The sequence below is a fragment of the Bombina bombina genome, chromosome 7 (assembly GCF_027579735.1).
Source record: "Bombina bombina isolate aBomBom1 chromosome 7, aBomBom1.pri, whole genome shotgun sequence".
Classification (NCBI taxonomy): Eukaryota; Metazoa; Chordata; class Amphibia; order Anura; family Bombinatoridae; genus Bombina; species Bombina bombina.
Window position 1 is genome coordinate 319,207,121 of NC_069505.1, and position 21,736 is coordinate 319,228,856.

A 21,736-nucleotide genomic window follows, 5' to 3' on the forward strand; every position below is an offset into this window, starting at 1 on the left:
ACTACACTATCATTAAATAAATTAACTACAAGTACCTACAATTAAATACAATGAAATAAACTAAACTAAAGTACAAAAAAACAAACACTAAATTACAAAAAATAAAAAAAATTACAAGAATTTTAAACTAATTACACCTAATCTAAGCCCCCTAATAAAATAACAAAGCCCCCCAAAAGAAAAAAATGCCCTACCCTATACTAAATTACAAAAGTAATCAGCTCTATTACCTTGCTAGCCCTTAAAAGGGCCTTTTGCGGGGGCATGCCCCATAGAAAACAGCTCTTTTGCCTGTAAAAAAAAACACAATACCCCCCCCCCCACATTACAACCCACCACCCACATACCCCTACTCTAACCTAAACCCCCCTTAAATAAACCTAACACTACCCCCCTGAAGATCTCCCTACCGTGTCTTCACCCAGCGGGCCGAAGTCTTCATCCGATCGGGCAGAAGAGGACATCCAGACCGGCAGAAGTCTTCATCCAAGCGGGGCAAGAAGAGGTCTTCCATCCATCAGAAGTCTTGATCCAGGCGGCATCTTCTCTGTTCATCCATCCGGAGCGGAGCGGCAGCATCCTGAAGACATCCCACGCAGAGCATCCTCTTCTTTCTTGATCCGACGACTAAGTGACTGTACCTTTAAGTGACGTCATCCAAGATGGCGTCCCTTGAATTCCGATTGGCTGATAGGATTCTATCAGCCAATCGGAATTAAGGTAGGAAAAATCTGATTGGCTGATTCAATCAGCCAATCAGATTCAAGTTCAATCCGATTGGCTGATCCAATCAGCCAATCAGATTGACCTCGCATTATATTGGCTGATCGGAACAGCCAATAGAATGTGAGGTCAATCTGATTGGCTGATTGGATCAGCCAATCGGATTGAACTTGAATCTGATTGGCTGATTGAATCAACCAATCAGATTTTTCCTACCTTAATTCCGATTGGCTGATAGAATCCTATCAGCCAATCGGAATTCAAGGGACGCCATCTTGGATGACGTCACTTAAAGGTACAGTCACTTAGTCGTCGGATCAAGAAAGAAGAGGATGCTCTGCGTGGGATGTCTTTAGGATGCTGCCGCTCCGCTCCGGATGGATGAACAGAGAAGATGCCGCCTGGATCAAGACTTCTGATGGATGGAAGACCTCTTCTTGCCCCGCTTGGATGAAGACTTCTGCCGGTCTGGATGTCCTCTTCTGCCCGATCGGATGAAGACTTCGGATGAAGACTTCGTGAAGACACGGTAGAGAGATCTTCAGGGGGTAGTGTTAGGTTTATTTAAGGGGGGTTTGGGTTAGAGTAGGGGTATGTGGGTGGTGGGTTGTAATGTGGGGGGGGGGGTATTGTGTTTTTTTTTACAGGCAAAAGAGCTGTTTTCTTTGGGGCATGCCCCCGCAAAAGGCCCTTTCAAGGGCTGGTAAGGTAATAGAGCTGATTACTTTTGTAATTTAGTATAGGGTAGGGCATTTTTTTATTTTGGGGGGCTTTGTTATTTTATTAGGGGGCTTAGATTAGGTGTAATTAGTTTAAAATTCTTGTAATTTTTTTTTGTTTGTAATTTAGTGTTTGTTTTTTTGTACTTTAGTTTATTTCATTGTATTTAATTGTAGGTACTTGTAGTTAATTTATTTAATGATAGTGTAGTGTTAGGTTTAATTGTAACTTAGGTTAGGATTTATTTTACAGGTAATTTTGTAATTATTTTAACTAGGTAGCTATTAATTAGTCAATAACTATTTAATAGCTATTGTACCTAGTTAAAATAAATACAAAGTTGCCTGTAAAATAAATATAAATGCTAAAATAGCTACAATGTAACTATTAGTTATATTGCAGCTATATTAGGGTTTATTTTACAGGTAAGTATTTAGTTTTAAATATGATTAATTTATTTAATTAATTAAATGATAGTGTAGTGTTAGGTGTAATTGTAATTTAGGTTAGGATTTATTTTACAGGTAAATTTGTATTTATTTTACCTAGGTAGTTATTAAATAGTTATTAACTATTTAATAACTATTGTACCTAGTTAAAATAAATACAAAGTTGCCTGTAAAATAAAAATAAATCCTAAAATAGCTACAATGTAACTATTAGTTATATTGCAGCTATCTTAGGGTTTATTTTACAGGTAAGTCTTTAGTTTTAAATAGGATTCATTTATTTAACTATAGTAAACTTATTTCGTTTTATTTAAATTATATTTAAGTTAGGGGGTGTTAGTGTTAGGGTTAGACTTAGGTTTAGGGGTTAATAACCTTATTATAGTAGCGGCGACGTTGGGGGCGGGAGATTAGGGGTTAATAATTGTAGGTAGGTGGCGGCGATGTTAGGGAGAGCAGATTAGGGGTTAATAAAATGTATTATAGTGTTTGCGAGGCGGGAGTGCGGCGGTTTAGGGGTTAATACATTTATTATAGTGGCGGCGATTTGCGGTTGGCAGATTAGGGGTTAATACTTGTAGTTAGATTGCGGCGACGTTGGGGGGGGCAGATTAGGGGTTAATAACTATAATGTAGGGGTCGGCGGTGTTAGGGACACCAGATTAGGGGTTAATAGCTATAATGTAGGCGGCGGCGATATCGGGTCGGCAGATTAGGGGTTAATACTTGTAGTTAGATTGCGGCGACGTTGGGGGGGCAGATTAGGGGTTAATAACTATAATGTAGGGGTCGGCGGTGTTAGGGACACTAGATTAGGGGTTAATAGCTATAATGTAGGCGGCGGCGATATCGGGTCGGCAGATTAGGGGTTAATACTTGTAGTTAGATTGCGGCGACGGTGGGGGGGGCAGATTAGGGGTTAATAACTATAATGTAGGGGTCGGCGGTGTTAGGGACAGCAGATTAGGGGTTAATAGCTATAATGTAGGCGGCGGCGATATCGGGTCGGCAGATTAGGGGTTAATACTTGTAGTTAGATTGCGGCAACGTTGGGGGGGCAGATTAGGGGTTAATAACTATAATGTAGGGGTCGGCGGTGTTAGGGACAGCAGATTAGGGGTTAATAGCTATAATGTAGGCGGCGGCGATATCGGGTCGGCAGATTAGGGATTAATACTTGTAGTTAGATTGCGGCGACGTTGGGGGGGGCAGATTAGGGGTTAATAACTATAATGTAGGGGTCGGCGGTGTTAGGGACAGCAGATCAGGGGTTAATAGCTATAAAGTAGGTGGCGGCGATATTCGGTCGGCAGATTAGGGGTTAATAAAATAATGCAGGTGTCAGCGATAGCGGGGGCGGCAGATTAGGGGTTAATAAGTGTTAGGTTAGGGGTGTTTAGAGACTCGGGGTACATGTTAGGGTGTTAGGTGCAGACTTAGTGTTTCCCCATAGGAAACAATGGGGCTGCTGTGTTAGTTTTTTTTCAGCCGAAACTCCCATTGTTTCCTATGGGGAAATGCCGAATTTTACCGAGCTAATTCGGATTTATTCGGAGATACGGCAGCTATTTCGGATTCATTCGGTAGATTCGGAAGTATTTTAATTCGGAAATCCGAATCGATCCGAATCTCCGAATTTACCGAATTTTCCGAATTTCCGAATAAATCCGAAACGAACCGCACATGTCTAATATACGCTCCAGAGTGCTCTGTTCTAATCAGAGCCTCGGGCGCCACAACCGCCTCTGGAAAACTAACCATGGGTCCCAGTCTGCACGTCTTGTAATTCTCTGTCTGTGAAATGATCTATCTATTGAATCTATCTATTGAATCTATCTATCTATTTATCTATCTATTGCATCTATTTATCTATCTAATTTATCTATCTATCAAATCTATCTATCTACCTATCTCATGGCCGGACTGTTATCTGACAGCCACTTGTGTGACAAACTATTATCCGTTGGCCAAATGTCCATCTGCCAAATGTCTGTTGGCCAAATGTCCATCGGGTAACAGTCTGGCCACAGTTCCGAGGAGAGGGGTATATAATGTCCCCACGTAGCAATTCCTTCAGTGCCTGCTGGAGTGCATAGAACTTTCGTCTGCATTGGCTCTAAGTACCTTTTCACTAGTCCTCAAACTAGTTAATTCTAATATTTATTGTAATCTGCTGTCTAGAAAGCGACTTCTCCCTCTCGGGCTCTGTCTGGACACACTGATACAACCGACCCATGGCCTACCAACCGTCTCATTAACCATATATATATATATATATATATATATATATATATTATATATATATATATATATAGAGAGAGAGAGAGAGAGATAGATAGATAGATAGATAGATAGATAGATAGATAGATAGATAGATATATTACCTTATATATAGATATATGCAGGATTGATATGTATATATTTATTGAAATTTATTAAACATCGGGCTACAATGTCAATACATTGTGTTAGGATGACCTATGGCTGTTTTTATACACACTATGTTCTTGTGTTTTACCACATTGGATGATGGTTTTAACTTTTGGTGTATTGAATGTTATCGTTTACATAAACCTTTTACTATGACAACAAGTTTTAGTGCAATTTGCAAAGGGGGTGGTACTTAGGGTTTAAATATTCGTTCACTTGTGCTGATTGATCTGAGGAAGGGGAGATTGTCCCTGAGACGTCACCACAGTAAAGCTGCAAGGAATGTTTGTATTCAATCCAGCAAGTGCGGTCTGTATATTTTATACACATATATATATATTTGTATGTATATGTGCACATACATTTGTACGCATACATACACTACGCACATATACTAGAGTGGCCACATCTGAGGGGGGAAAAGTGACACTTCATCAACACAACATACTCAAAATTAAATGGATGAATTATTAGATTAGGTTCAGTGGTATCATTTCAAACTATTTATTTTAAATTAAATAATGAATTAAAGTAATAGCTGCCATTATTATCGCTGTTATTAATTAACAACTTTACATGCAACACTGCTGACAACATACAGATAACAATATATACCAGGCATAATCAGCTGTGTCATGATTTATTTAACAACAAAAAAGCCAAAATGGAGAAGCCATGTGTGAAAAACTAAGTACACCCTTACTGCTTTCATCAGCAAGTGTGACCACCTCTTTAAAAAACTAAGTTTTAGCAGCTTGCTGGTCTGGAGCATTCAGGAGTGTTTTAAGAAAATGTCTGATACATAAAACCTTATAATTCATAGAGGGTGTACTTTCTCACATGGCTATATACAGTATATACTCATATACTTTATTTTAATATGTTTTACATTTGTTGTGTTATAGTTTTACTCTAGCCCTAACACTTTAATTCACGTCTCAAGTCACACTAAATTTTTTAGCTCTGAAACCAAATGTGCCATGTCACAACCATATTGTAGACCGAATGTGCCATCTCACAACTATATTATAGACCGATGGTGACATCTCACAACTATATTATAACCCAAATTTGCCATCTCACGACCATTATACACCAACTGTACTATTTTCACAAGCATATTATAGACCCCCTGTGTCATTAGAAAACCATATTATAGACCTACTGAACCATCTCACAACCATATTATAGACCTACTGAACCATCTCTCAACCATATTATAGACCAAACTGTACCATCTCACAACCATATTATCACCAACTGTGCTATCTTTTCACAATTTTATAGACCTACCCTAAACAACTCACAACCATATTGTAAACCAACCGTACCATCTCACAACCATTTTATAGACCTACTGTACCATCTCACCACCATATTATAGACTAACCGTACCATCTCACAACCATATTTTAGACCAACTGTACCCTCTCACAACTATATTATAGACCGGTGATGGCTAAGCTTGGCAGCCCAGATGTTTTTAAATTACATTTCCCATGATGCTTAGTTACTTAGATCCTTACCCATCACTGTTATAGACCAATTTTACCATCTCACAACCATATTATAAACCAAATGTGCCATCTCACAACCATATTATAGACCAAATGTACCATCTCACACCCTTATTATAGGAATAACATAGGATCAACAAAAAATAAGTCAGTCATTGGTATTTGTATTGACCCAAATGACCTCAGGCAGTGTTAGACCCAAACCCTAAATCTGGGTCCAGTCCTCTTCTATAGAATAGCTATCTATAATCAGTACAGTTTTTGCCAGTGGGTACATTGTAGTGTAGTAATTAGTAACCATTGCCTGAAAGCTAATATTCTCCTTTATAAATACATCTGCCTTTCTGATGATAACTTTACTACTTACGTCTATTTTCAGGTAACCCTATTGTCCTTCAAAGCTGAATCAGAATATACATTTGTGGATTATATCAAAGGAGGGTAAGTTATCCCACTTTAACCCGCTCACAACAATATTTTTCCACATGTCTGTGAATAATAAAGCACTTCAGAGAAACTGTAATCAGTTGGAATGTCAAGTGGTAGCTTACACCGGCAATGCAAAATAACAGGAAAAACACAAAGATCAATCCTAAAGTATATTTCCCTAATTAAATGCAAGAATAGCTCAGTCTAGTCATTTAAAGAAAAATGCAGAGATACAGGAGTATGTTGTCTTAGTTTTGTTACCCCGAAGACTGCCTTAAAAGAATAAAAAGATAATCATCCCTTTATCGTAACGTAACATTAAAGGGACAGTTTACCCCAAAACTTTCTCTCCTTTAATCCATTTTACCTGCTGAAGTGTATTAAATTGTTTACAAATGTCCCCTTAGCCTTTATATTGGCATTTGAAATAGCTGATTTAACCTGTAGTATACCTATACTAAAAGTTTAAATACCTAGGTATAGGCTGTTAGAAAACTATGTAAAACAAAGCCAGCAGAAGAAATTACACTCACAGTGGGAGGTAGAAGAGATAATGCTCTAAAATGCTAATTTCTCCAACATTGGTGTGTCCGGTCCACGGCGTCATCCTTACTTGTGGGATATTCTCTTCCCCAACAGGAAATGGCAAAGAGTCCCAGCAAAGCTGGTCACATGATCCCTCCTAGGCTCCGCCCACCCCAGTCATTCTCTTTGCCGTTGCACAGGCAACATCTCCACGGAGATGGTTAAGAGTTTTTTGGTGTTTAAATGTAGTTTTATGCTTCTATCAAGTGTTTGTTATTTTAAAATAGTGCTGGTATGTACTATTTACTCTGAAACAGAAAAGGATGAAGATTTCTGTTTGTAAGAGGAAGATGATTTTAGCAGACAGTAACTGAAATCAATTGCTGTTTCCACACAGGACTGTTGAGATGAAGTAACTTCAGTTGGGGGAAACAGTTAGCAGTCTTTTCTGCTTAAGGTATGACTAGCCATATTTCTAACAAGACCATGTAATGCTGGAAGGCTGTCATTTCCCCTCATGGGGACCAGTAAGCCATTTTCTTAGTTAAACATAAAAGAATAAAGGGCTTCAAAAAGGGCTTAAAAACTGGTAGACATTTTTCTGGGCTAAAACAGTTGCTTTACTAGGCATATTACGCAGATTCTAACTAATTATTGGTATTATAATCTTGGGGAACGTTTAGAAAAACGGCAGGCACTGTGTTGGACACCTTTTTCAGATGGGGGCCTTTCTAGTTATAGACAGAGCCTCATTCTGGGACTGTATAGGGGTTAAATGTAAAAATGGCTCCGGTTCCGTTAATTTAAGGGTTAAAGCTCTGAAATTTGGTGTGCAATACTTTTAATGCTTTAAGACACTGTGGTGAAATTTTGGTGAATTTTGAACAATTCCTTCATACTTTTTCACATATTCAGTAATAAAGTGTTTTCAGTTTGAAATTTAAAGTGACAGTAACGGTTTTATTTTAAAACGTTTTTTGTGCTTTGTTGACAAGTTTAAGCCTGTTTAACATGTCTGTACCATCAGATAAGCTATGTTCTATATGTATGAAAGCCAATGTGTCTCCCCATTTAAATTTATGTGATAATTGTGCCATAGTGTCCAAACAAAGTAAGGACAGTATTGCAACAGATAATGATATTGCCCAAGATGATTCCTCAAATGAGGGGAGTAAACATGATACTACATCATCCCCTACTGTGTCTACACCAGTTATGCCCACACAGGAGGCCCCTAGTACATCTAGTGCGCCAATACTTATTACCATGCAACAATTAACGGCTGTAATGGATAACTCCATAGCAAATCTTTTATCCAAAATGCCTACTTATCAGAGAAAGCGCGATTGCTCTGTTTTAAACACTGAAGAGCAAGAGGACGCTGATGATAACTGTTCTGACATACCCTCACACCAATCTCAAGGGGCCATTAGGGAGGTTTTGTCTGATGGAGAAATTTCAGATTCAGGAAAAATTTCTCATCAAGCTGAACCTGATGTTGTGACATTTAAATTTAAATTAGAACATCTCCGCGCACTGCTTAAGGAGGTGTTATCTACTCTGGATGATTGTGACAATTTGGTCATTCCAGAGAAATTATGTAAGATGGACAAGTTCCTAGAGGTTCCGGTGCCCCCCGACGCTTTTCCTATACCCAAGCGGGTGGCGGACATAGTAAATAAAGAGTGGGAAAGGCCCGGCATACCTTTTGTTCCCCCCCCCCTATATTTAAGAAATTATTTCCTATAGTCGACCCCAGAAAGGACTTATGGCAGACAGTCCCCAAGGTCGAGGGGGCGGTTTCTACTCTAAACAAACGCACTACTATTCCTATCGAAGATAGTTGTGCTTTCAAAGATCCTATGGATAAGAAATTAGAGGGTTTGCTTAAAAAGCACAACACGCCAACAGTTACTCTCCCCCCACAAGATTCCCTTATTTGATTTATTATACACATTGATTGAAGGGTCTAGGCCAGGCCCTGGGGGGAGTGTGACCACAGTCTCTACATATCCATTTTTGAAAAACAAATTTAGAAAAACAAGTTTTGAAACATTGCTTTTGCAAACATAAGCAGCACTATAGCGGTCAGGTATGAGTGAAGGGGCTAATAATGATGAAACTCCATTGCTGTTATTTTCTTTAAGGAATGCACAGGAAAGAGATACTATCCAAGGGGATTACAATAAGGTTTTCTCAACAGATAAATCTCATTATAGCTTAGCTGCTCTGTTTGAGGAATTAGAGTTCCTTTTATTGAAAGAGAATAAATTAAGTTGGGACATAAAAACTCTGATAAAGTATCAAGAACTGGGTATAATACCTAGGGGGTTACGTTTGAACAAATTCCCCACATTCATAACAGATGACAAGGTTTTCATAGACCTTTGGAATGGCCATCTGACCACTTGCTCACTTAAATTGATGGACTTAATTTGTGAGTTTAAGAGGAAGTCACTGGATGAACTAGCAACTAAAATAAAGGAAATACAAAGGGAACTCAATAACAGAAGCAAGGAGGCAAGCTATATCAAGTTTGACACAACACTACAGCAAATTATAGCGGAGGCCAAAACGTTACTTTTAGAGATTAAACACAACAAATACCTCCGTGATCAATCAGATTATGATCTAAATCGAGTATACATTTGGAACAAGAGGGATAGGTACCTTTTGAAAAAGTATCAGAACAAGAATTCCTATATTCCGAACCAACAGAGGGGAAGGAATAAGCAGAGGCGAAACAGAGGAAGAAGGGTCAACTTCTACGAGAGTGAGGGGGAGTCATACGACGAGGGCTCTGGATCTGGTGGGGAAGAGATACCACCCAGAGAACAAGTGACGAGACCCAAGGAGAGCACAACAGCGACGGTGCTACCACCCCCTATACTCAAGACCCAGAAAGTCCAGTCACATTCACACTACAGGGAAGAACAAGAATGTGCAGGTGCAACCTCAAGGGTCACCAGGGAGATGGAGAATGCCCAATTGGAGCAGGTTTTTCGGACCCCCCAAGGAACATCAGACGGGGGGGGGAGGAGAAAGAATGGAACCAGGCGTCCAGCACAAAGATCAGAGGAGATACCCCCAGAGGAGAGGCCGACGAAAGGGCAACTACAGAATGTTTTGAACCTGTCAGATCAGGTACTAAATGAGTATGAACTTGAGGTACTCAGCCTGGGACTATCATTTACACCTTCTGCGGACTTTGATCTGTTTAGAACTCTGCTTGATGTGAACAAGTTAATAAGAAAGTTAACATTAAAAAAGTTCTACCACTCCCAACAGGCTGGAGATCATGAGAGTCCTGAATCCATTCCCACACATAGGCCCCTGGGAATAAGGGGGGATAGGGATGGGGGGGACCTTGCATTTCAGGAATACTGTGACATTAGAGCCCTGGAAACATTAGGGGCAGAAGGGGGTGATCACATCACCGGGAGGGTGGTACGAGCACCATCCTTCAAATGTAAGTCAACCTTTTACCCTCTACATATTAGGGGATCAATTCTTGAGAAATTCCAACAAAGAGTAGAGCAGGATCTCACCAGGTTATACTATAGCTCTAATAGAGGTGAGAAACGTAATATATCCTTCAACCACAAGAAAGCGTTGGATAGCCTTGCTAACAATGATAGTATTGTGGTGAGGGCCGCCGACAAGGGGGGTACAATAGTGGTACTTAGTACAGAGAAGTTTAAAGAAGAGGCATATAGACAACTGAGTAATCAGGATGATTATGCCACTCTGGCAGGTGACCCCACCAGGTTGTACCGGCGGCAGTTGGCCTCCCTTGTAGACAATGGAGTGGAGATGGGCATCATTGATGACAACACAAGGGATTACCTGTTGGTGCCCAACCCGGCAATACCCACCTTTAATCACTTGCCTAAGGTACACAAGTCTGTCCAGAATGTGCAGGGGAGGCCAATTGTAAGTGGCATTGGCTCCCTCTTGGAGCACCTGTCAGAGTGGCTTGATCAGGTGCTACAACCAATGGTGAGCTCGTTATGGAGCTTCCTTTCGGACACTAAGCACGTTCTCAATCTCCTCTCATGTGTAGAGTGGGGCGAAGATTTCATATGGGTAACAGCTGACGTAAAGTCACTCTACACCTCCATTCCACATGAGAGGGGACTGGAGGCCATCCGCTTTTTTATGGAAAGATACTGGGGGACAGATTCTACCTTCGTGGACTATGTAGTAGAGGTAACTCATTTTTTATTGAGCCATAACTATTTTGAGTTCGGGGGGGATTTCTTTCTCCAAAGGCGTGGGACAGCGATGGGGGCGAAGTTTGCCCCCTCTTATGCCAACCTCTTTATGGGTTGGTGGGAGCTGTCCCACGTCTTTGGAGATGGCAATCCCCACAAAGAGTGCATAATTTGGTATGGCCGTTTTATTGATGACCTCCTGTTCATATGGAGGGGTAATAGATCTGACCTACAGATCTTTCTAAATAGCTTGGATGATGAGGCTATGGGTATTCATTTCACCCATGAAGTACATAGTAGAAGTATCAACTTTCTAGATGTAACGCTGATAGGCAAGCCAGGACAGAGAATAGCCTCCGAAACCTATCGGAAGCCAATCTCGGGAAATTCCCTTTTGCACGCAAAAAGTTGTCACCCGCAAGGAGTATTTAAAGGAGTAGCAAAGGGGCAGTTCATCCGCTTGAAGAGGAACTGCAGCGATGCAGCAGTTTACAGTAAACAAGCGGATGACCTCGAGAGAAGGCTCAGGGAGAGGGGCTATTTGAATTCAGTTATCGCTAAAGCAAGGAATGTTGTTGAGGGTATACCGAGGGACAAACTCCTTGGACCCTCTAGAGCGTCAAGGGGAAGACTGAGCCCTCAGCAGGGAACAGATGATAAGGTTACTTTCCTAACAGAGTATTCTAAACAATATGATGACATTTGTCAAATTCTCAAAAGAAATTTCAGTATGTTGTTGGCTGACGATAAATTAAAGGAGGTAGTAGAGAGAGGTCTGAGAGTGTCCTACAAGAAAAATAAAACTATAGGTAACCTAATAGCACCCACTAGGCTTAAAAAACAAGGCCAAAATGTATCATCATGGCTGAGCTGTAAGGGCACCTTTCGCTGCCACCATCGGACTTGTGTGGCATGCGAGAAAGTGACAATAGGAAATCAGTTCAACTCACTAACAACTGGCCAAACATATGAAATTGATACATGCCTCAACTGCAGATCTACATATGTGGTATATGTCATCAGCTGTAGGAACTGTTCCCTCCAGTATGTGGGTCTTACGACCAGGGAAGCCAGGGTCCGCATAAAAGAACATCTAGCAGATATCAGGGCTGGAGTATTGTCAACCCCCCTTGTACAACATTTTGCGGGTACACACTCCAAGGATACATCTACATTTTCTTGGACCATCATAGAGAAGGTTCCCCCACTTAAGAGAGGACAGGACAGAGACCGGAGGCTGGGGGAGAGGGAAGTATTCTGGATCTTTAAACTCAGGACAAGGGTTCCTGAAGGCTTGAACTCTGAATATGATCTAATCAACTTTTGGTGATAATATACACACCCAGGTTTATACAGATCTCTCCTCCAGTCCAAGGTCTTCTGTCCTCCCCTCCTGTCCCCCCCTATCCAGGTTGGAGTAGGAGAAGTACCCACCATGTATACATGCAATTGTATCTATGATTGATTGGTTTTGTCTCAAACTGTGCATTCAGTGTACTAGCTTAATAATTACTCTACATCTGGCTGTATTATTAACTATGTCCTCTTTAATATGTCTCATATAATAATTTTTATATTATGTTTCAGAGAGCATGGAAGCAGAAGTTCTACCTAAAATTTAAGAGAACTGATGAACTGCGCATTATCCATGGAACATATGACACAGCCAGATCACTAACTTTCAACTGCACCTCCATGTGTCTGGTCACTTATATCTAGATAGTAGATACAACACTGATAAAGTAGTGCCTCTGCAATACAGCAGTTATGGTTGTCTAGTTAGTTTTGTTTGTTTATATATCTATATCTCTGTACATTATTAAGTAGTATTAACACCCTAGGAGTTTAAATGGAAATGAAAATAGATATAAGTAGTGATTTTCTGTGTACCCACAGAATAACGTAATTGGTTTGTTTGTTTTTTGCACTTAGCAACAGGGAGGTGGGTCCCCAACAACCAATAGGAAGCTGTCTACAAGTCTTTTTAAAGAGCACACACACATTTTCTTAACTAGGTAATGAGTAAGGCAATCTGCTGAAACGCGTATACCTGTCTTTTTTGCAGTCTGCTTCCCTACAGCAGATATTTTCTTTTTCTGTCATGTATTAGCCCCGGGGAGTTGTTCATTCCTCCCCTCAACACTGTTTGTTTGTTTATTTGGTTAGTCATACTACTAACCGCTGTGTATTTTCTTCACTCATTTGTGTTGTAACTATGCTTTACGTTCTGGAATAAACCGTTCAGTTACAACTCATTCGCACCTGTGCTCCTCAATTACTTTCACATAAAAAGATTTTTGTACAGCAAGGTTACCTTCTACAACCAATTTCATGCATTGTTCCTGTCACTACGGCAGCGTGTTTCTGGTTCGAGGAACTAGAAAAATCGCTCAGTAAAGAATCTTCGTATGAGGAGGTTATGGACAGAGTTCAAGCACTTAAATTGGCTAACTCTTTTGTTTTAGATGCCGCTTTGCAATTAGCTAGATTAGCGGCGAAAAATTCAGGGTTTACTGTCGTGGCGCGCAGAGTGCTTTGGCTAAAGTCTTGGTCAGCGGATGTGTCTTCCAAGACAAAATTGCTTAACATTCCTTTCAAAGGTAAAACATTATTTGGACCTGATTTGAAAGAGATTATTTCAGACATCACTGGGGGAAAGGGCCACGCCCTCCCACAGGATAGGTCTTTTAAGGCTAATAATAAGCCTAATTTTCGTCCCTTTCGCAGAAACGGACCAGTCTCTAATTCTGTATCCTCTAAGCAAGAGGGTAATACTTCACAACCCAAACCAGCCTGGAAACCAATGCAAGGCTGGAACAAGGGTAAGCAGGCCAAGAAGCCTACCACTGCTACCAAAACAGCATGAAGGGATAGCCCCCGATCCGGGACCGGATCTAGTGGGGGGCAGATTTTCTCTCTTTGCTCAGGCTTGGGCAAGAGATGTTCAGGATCCTTGGGCGCTAGAAATAGTTTCTCAAGGTTATCTCCTGGAATTCAAGGAACTACCCCCAAGGGGAAGGTTCCACAGGTCTCAATTATCTTCAAACCAAATAAAGAGACAGGCTTTCTTACATTGTGTAGAAGACCTGTTAAAGATGGGAGTGATACATCCAGTTCCAATAAGAGAACAAAGAATGGGATTTTATTCCAATCTGTTCATAGTTCCCAAAAAAGAGGGAACATTCAGACCAATTTTGGATCTAAAGATCCTAAACAAATTTCTCAGGGTACCATCGTTCAAAATGGAAACTATTCGAACGATCCTACCTACTATCCAGGAAAATCAATTTATGACTACCGTGGATTTAAAGGATGCGTACCTACATATTCCTATCCACAAGGAACATCATCAGTTCCTAATGTTCGCTTTTCTGGACAAGCATTACCAGTTTGTGGCACTTCTATTTGGATTAGCCACTGCTCCAAGGATTTTCACAAAGGTACTAGGGTCCCTTCTAGCGGTTCTAAGACCAAGGGGCATTGCAGTAGTACCTTACTTGGACGACATCCTGATTCAAGCGTCGTCCCTGTCAAAAGCAAAGGCTCATACGGACATCGTCCTAGCCTTTCTCAGATCTCACGGATGGAAGGTGAACAAAGAAAAAAGTTCTTTGTCCCCTTCAACAAGAGTTCCCTTCTTGGGAACAATAATAGATTCCTTAGAAATGAGGATTTTTCTGACAGAGGTCAGAAAATCAAAACTTCTAAGCTCTTGTCAAGTACTTCATTCTGTTCCTCGTCCTTCCATAGCGCAGTGCATGGAAGTAATAGGATTGATGGTTGCAACAATGAACATAGTTCCTTTTGCACGAATTCATCTAAGACCATTACAACTGTGCATGCTCAGACAGTGGAATGGGGATTATACAGACTTGTCTCCGACGATTCAAGTAGATCAAAAGACCAGAGATTCACTCCGTTGGTGGCTGACCCTGGACAATCTGTCACAGGGAATGAGCTTCCGCAGACCAGAGTGGGTCATTGTCACGACCGACGCCAGCCTAGTGGGCTGGGGCGCGGTCTGGGAATCCCTGAAAGCTCAGGGTCTATGGTCTCGGGAAGAGTCTCTTCTCCCGATAAACATTCTGGAACTGAGAGCGATATTCAATGCTCTCAGAGCTTGGCCTCAACTAGCAAAGGCCAAATTCATAAGGTTTCAGTCAGACAACATGACGACCGTTGCATATATCAATCATCAGGGGGGAACAAGGAGTTCCCTGGCGATGAAAGAAGTGACCAAGATAATTCAATGGGCGGAGGATCACTCCTGCCACTTGTCTGCGATCCACATCCCAGGAGTGGAAAATTGGGAAGCGGATTTTCTGAGTCGTCAGACATTCCATCCGGGGGAGTGGGAACTCCATCCGGAAATCTTTGCCCAAATAACTCAATTATGGGGCATTCCAGGCATCGATCTGATGGCGTCTCGTCAGAACTTCAAGGTTCCTTGCTACGGGTCCAGATCCAGGGATCCCAAGGTGACCCTAGTAGATGCACTAGTAGCACCTTGGACCTTCAACCTAGCTTATGTATTCCCACCGTTTCCTCTCATCCCCAGGCTGGTAGCCAGGATCAATCAGGAGAGGGCCTCTGTGATCTTGATAGCTCCTGCGTGGCCACGCAGGACTTGGTATGCAGACCTGGTCAATATGTCATCGGATCCACCATGGAAGCTACCTTTGAGACAGGACCTTCTTGTTCAGGGTCCATTCGAACATCCGAATCTGGTTTCCCTCCAACTGGCGGCTTGGAGATTGAACGCTTGATTTTATCAAAGCGTGGGTTTTCAGATTCTGTAATAGATACTCTGATTCAGGCTAGAAAGCCTGTAACTAGAAAAATTTACCATAAAATATGAAAAAAATATATCTGTTGGTGTGAATCTAAAGGATTCCCATGGAACAAGATAAAAATTCCTAAGATTCTATCCTTTCTACAAGAAGGTTTGGAGAAAGGATTATCTGCAAGTTCTCTGAAGGGACAGATCTCTGCTTTATCTGTTTTACTTCACAAAAGACTGGCAGCTGTGCCAGATGTTCAAGCATTTGTTCAGGCTCTGGTTAGGATCAAGCCTGTTTACAGACCTTTGACTCCTCCCTGGAGTCTAAATCTAGTTCTTTCAGTTCTTCAAGGGGTTCCGTTTGAACCCTTACATTCCGTAGATATTAAGTTATTATCTTGGAAAGTTTTGTTTTTGGTTGCAATTTCTTCTGCTAGAAGAGTTTCAGAGTTATCTGCTCTGCAGTGTTCTCCGCCCTATCTGGTGTTCCATGCAGATAAGGTGGTTTTGCGTACTAAGCCTGGTTTTCTTCCGAAAGTTGTTTCCAACAAAAATATTAACCAGGAGATAGTTGTACCTTCTTTGTGTCCGAATCCAGTTTCAAAGAAGGAACGTTTGTTACACAATTTGGACGTAGTCCGTGCTCTAAAATTCTATTTAGAGGCTACTAAAGATTTCAGACAAACATCTTCCTTGTTTGTTGTTTATTCTGGTAAAAGGAGAGGTCAAAAAGCGACTTCTACCTCTCTTTCCTTTTTGCTTAAAAGCATTATCCGATTGGCTTATGAGACTGCCGGACAGCAGCCTCCTGAAAGAATCACAGCTCACTCCACTAGGGCTGTGGCTTCCACATGGGCCTTCAAGAACGAGGCTTCTGTTGACCAGATATGTAAGGCAGCGACTTGGTCTTCACTGCACACTTTTGCCAAATTTTACAAATTTGATACTTTTGCTTCTTCGGAGGCTATTTTTGGGAGAAAGGTTTTGCAAGCCGTGGTGCCTTCCATTTAGGTGACCTGATTTGCTCCCTCCCTTCATCCGTGTCCTAAAGCTTTGGTATTGGTTCCCACAAGTAAGGATGACGCCGTGGACCGGACACACCAATGTTGGAGAAAACAGAATTTATGCTTACCTGATAAATTACTTTCTCCAACGGTGTGTCCGGTCCACGGCCCGCCCTGGTTTTTTAATCAGGTCTGATGAATTATTTTCTCTAACTACAGTCACCACGGTATCATATGGTTTCTCCTATATATATTTCCTCCTGTCCGTCGGTCGAATGACTGGGGTGGGCGGAGCCTAGGAGGGATCATGTGACCAGCTTTGCTGGGACTCTTTGCCATTTCCTGTTGGGGAAGAGAATATCCCACAAGTAAGGATGACGCCGTGGACCAGACACACCGTTGGAGAAAGTAATTTATCAGGTAAGCATAAATTCTGTTTTTCAATTATTCTTTCTGAGTATTGTACAGAGTTTTTTGTTTGTTTATTTTCTGCTCCAAACTGCTTCTACTAAGTTAAACCTATCTAAATTATTTAACTCTTTTCCACCTTTTTTTAATTCCTTACTCCATTGACTTATTCCTTAACTAATACACAATGTGTCTCTTTAAAGGGACAGTCAACACTAAAATTGTTATTGTTTAAAAAAGCTAGACAACACCTTTACTACCCATTCCCCAGCTTTGCACAATCAGCATTGGTATTTTAATATACGTTATAACCTTTAAACCTCTAAATGTCTGCCTGTTGCTAAGCCACTATAGGCAGCCTCTTAATTATATGCTTTTTATTTGCTTTTCACAATAAGAGACTGCTAGTTAATGTGGGCCATATAGATAACATTGTGCTCACGCCCGTGGGTTCTGCACAACACAGCTAAAATGCAAGTCAATAGATAATAAATAAAAAGTCATGTGATCAGGGGGCTGTCAAAAGAGGCTTAGATACAAGGTAATCATAGAGGTTAAAAGTATTAATATAACCATGTTGGCTGTGCAAGACTGGGGAATGGGTAATAAAGGGATTATTTATCTTTTTAAACAATAAAGACTGTCCCTTTAATTCATGTTTAGTAAAGGTACAGTAAATTCAAAATTAAACGTCTATGGCACCAGTGTTTTTAACTATGTATAACATTGCTATAAACAGTTGCAAAGACTGCTGCCAGATGGCTAATAACATGTGCATACTCCTGAGCGCACCTAGGATTGCTCTTTAACAAAGGATACTAAGAGGACTAAACAAAATTGATCATAGAAGAAGATTGGAAAGTTGTTTACAATTTCGTGCTCTATCTAATACATTTACGTTTTATGTTTACTTTACTGTCCCTGTAAACAAATGTTGTATTTTAGACCATAACAGATTTAACTGCAGATGTTAACATTCAATAATAATATTATATTTAGAACATTCTAGGGCTGATTGTTTTTAACCTTTTAACGCCGTTAGAACGTTGTATTCCGTCCGAATTTTGCTGGGCTTTAGCGACGATGGACGGAATACAACGTCCTAACCGCTTGGCTTTCCTGAAGCCACTGGCGATTCCCTGATGAGATCGCGGTCTGGAGGGCATGCCTAATATTATAGGGACACCCCCTGACGCGATCCCATCATTGAAATCTCGTGATCACGTGCACGATCGTGAGAATTCAATGTGTTTACATCGGAACAGTTGTTCCGATGTAGACACGTTAACCCCGGCACGAAAGGGTTAAACTGTAAAATAACATAGAATGCAGGTTTAGTAGTTTTCCATGGCTTCTCAAATGACGTCTTGCAAAATGACCTTGGAAGACAATGTACAAATAAAATGTGATTAATAAACCATACCTTAGTATTTACTCATTCTGAGCAATACAAATTAACCTAATTACCTTAGACACCTCTGCTTCCTTATGAGAAAAGCCTTTCCCAAGTGATTCAACTGGTCACGACAAATATATCATTTCAGTGTGTTAAAAAAAGCATAACAACTATTAAATCCAAATTACTATGTAAAAAAGCACAATGGCTATTAAATCCATATCACCAATTTTATAAATATTATATATACACTTTATGCTTTTTCTTATCTGAATTACTTTAAAAAAATAATGCTGCCACACTTACATAATAAATATTTTTTTTTTTTTAATGAAGCTTAAAGGGATATGAAACCAAAAAATTTTCTCTTATGATTCAGATAGAGCACGCTATTTTAAACAACTTTCTAATTTACTTCTATTAGCAATTTTTCTTCATTCCCTTGGTATCTTTTGTTGAAAAGCAGGGACATAAGCTTAGGAACCGGCCCTTTTTTTGGAGCACTATATGACAAAACTAGATGGCAGCACTATTTCCTGCCATGTAGTGATCCAGATGCCTAGATATCTCTTCAACAAAGAATATCATGAGAACAAAGCAAAATTTATTAGAAGTAAATTGGAGACTTTTTATTAAAATTGTATGCGCTGTCTGAATCACAAAATAAAAACAGATATGAGGGGGTGCACAGTATAGAGCATAAAACATATAATTTAATATAGAAACACAAAAGAATATCCGGGCTCTCCTTTAGGTAAAAAAATCACAAGTCTTTATTTCATATAATGTTAAAAACATATAAAGTTGAATCCAATCTTCCACAACCGAAAATTCAGACACTAGGCAAAGTAAATGAGGACTGCAAGAATCTGTGTAACAGACATGTTTTGTGCTCAAACAGCACTTGTTCACTGCCCACAGTATTCTTGCCTCCTCCATCCCTTACATACTCAATTCTTAAAGGCATATGCTCACCATGTAAAAAGTCCTCATTTAACTTCAGCAATTAAAGAAAATATACATACAGTGCTCACAGAATTGATCCAAAATAGAAATATTAAATATATACAATATAATACTAAATTAGGTTAAATACTTTATAAAAATTCTATTATTTGGAACAGCTACATCTCAAATTTGTCACAGAGTCTATACACATAGTTCTATATCCCTTCTAAAATTTAAACCAAATGATATTGAAGTATTCAGGGTAAAAATCCAGAATACTTCTCTGAGATCCAATTTTTCCTCTCTATCATCTCCCCTTCTCCATAAGGGGACATGGTCAATAGCTTGAACATTTAATAGTTTTACATCTGAATTGTGATACTCCCTGAAATGCCTTGCTATGGGAGTATCAGAATCAGGGTCCTCAATGGATCTCACATGGGCTAGAAATCTGTTTTTGAGGGAGCGCTTTGTTTTCCCTGTGTACTGCTTAGAGCACCCCCTACAGGTTAACAAATATATCACATGTGTGGTGTCACAGTTAATGTAAAAATTAATATTATGTACCTTGTCAGTACTAGTTGAAACAAATGTCTCACCCTCAGTCACATATTCGCAAGTTTTACAGATATTCTTTCTGCATTTATGTATGCGCTGTCTGAATAACAAAATAAAAACCGAGATGTGGGGGCGCACAGTATAGAGCATAAAACATTATAATTTAATATAAATGTGTGTATAAGTAAATATCAAACCATAAACCAGTAATGGTGATAGGAGTGAAGTCCCAATGGAAACACAATATTAGGCACTGTCCATGAAAACCAGCTGGAATACAAAATGCAGGGGGATGCTCTCCTCCTCACAGACGTATACAAGTGAAAACTATGAAGAAAACAGAGGGGTGCCTCATGTGTGTATCAGCATATTCAATGTCGAATGGAAAGACGTACAAGCCAAATCAGTACTCACATTTCGTACGAGTACACTTATGTACTGGTAGAAGCAGGCTAGTAACTCAGGGTATACCAGCTAACCCTCACTCAGCTCCAGGTATACAGTAGATAGTACAGGTGTGGTCCAACCCACTAAGCAAGGGGATGACTCCAGGTGTTCAGGTATAATGTATATACCAATCAAAAAGGTGCTTCAACTATGTTTGTGATAAAACAACTTGTTTATTAAAAACAATTAAAACCAATAACAAGCAGTGGGTATAGAGGGCATATGCAATATACTCCCTATCTATGCAACGCGTTTCTCAGCCTTAGCTTTGGCTGTTTCCTCAGGCATAAAGCACCTTGGTGCAAACACACTATTTAAAATAGATTCTAACCAATAGAAAAGTAAAAACCGCCCATAATGGGCGTGTGAACACACTTGAGTTCATAATTAGTTAATTGGCAGCAACAATCAACTGTGAACATGACACATAAAAAACATATATTGTAATAAAAATAATATTCAATATATATAGCTTCATGGTAATCCCTATACTCATCATTTCTATAGGGAACATTAATGTACAATGTTATAAAACATAAGTGAAAGTTTGGAACCAATTCAAATAAAAACATGTAAATCAACTATGGCTTAATGTCCCAACTGGTATCAAATACATATTTATTTAATAAGGTTTCGTCCCACTTCATGATGTTAAACCTTGTAACCCCAAATTATTCATAGTCCACTATCTGACACATACAAAGTTATAGATTGATTTGTAGTGTGTGAATTATTTTTATAACAAACCTTATAGAGCTAGTTTCTTATCACTCGCATAAGATATAAAATGCATTATTATATGAGCTTCTAGTGGATCAAATTAAATTCAAAATCACGCTCCTAACTTATTGGTGTCAGTGTTGATAGTACCTTTCGTTGGTCTCTTGTTACCAGTTACATGTTTTTTTTAGAAATCACAAGCTGTAACACTATAGTGATCGTGTTTACAGCCTGTTACGCTCAATGACTAATTCAGTGCTCAGGGGACTACGTCAACACAAAACTGGAAGGTGCAATGCCCTTTTAGTGTTGATACGTGCGGCCAATGATCCGCTTCCATTCTGAGTGATGTGTTGATATAGTCACGCCTACATCGGATGTAAACACTCCAATACCAAATAATATGTATACCTATTGAGACCAATACTATTTGTTTGTGGTGACTCGATGTGAACAATTTGTGTAAAT

The 21,736-nt window shown here is 40.0% G+C and overlaps 1 protein-coding gene across 1 annotated transcript in view; it reads left to right on the top strand.

The window, feature by feature from the left end:
• CPNE9 (copine family member 9) overlaps positions 1–21,736 on the top strand; it is a 929,037-nt gene that overhangs the window by 802,306 nt on the left and 104,995 nt on the right. Inside the window, exon 14 of the mRNA XM_053720970.1 lies at positions 6,219–6,280. Within this exon, the coding sequence (XP_053576945.1) occupies positions 6,219–6,280 (62 nt within the window). The remainder of the gene's footprint in view (positions 1–6,218; positions 6,281–21,736) is intronic.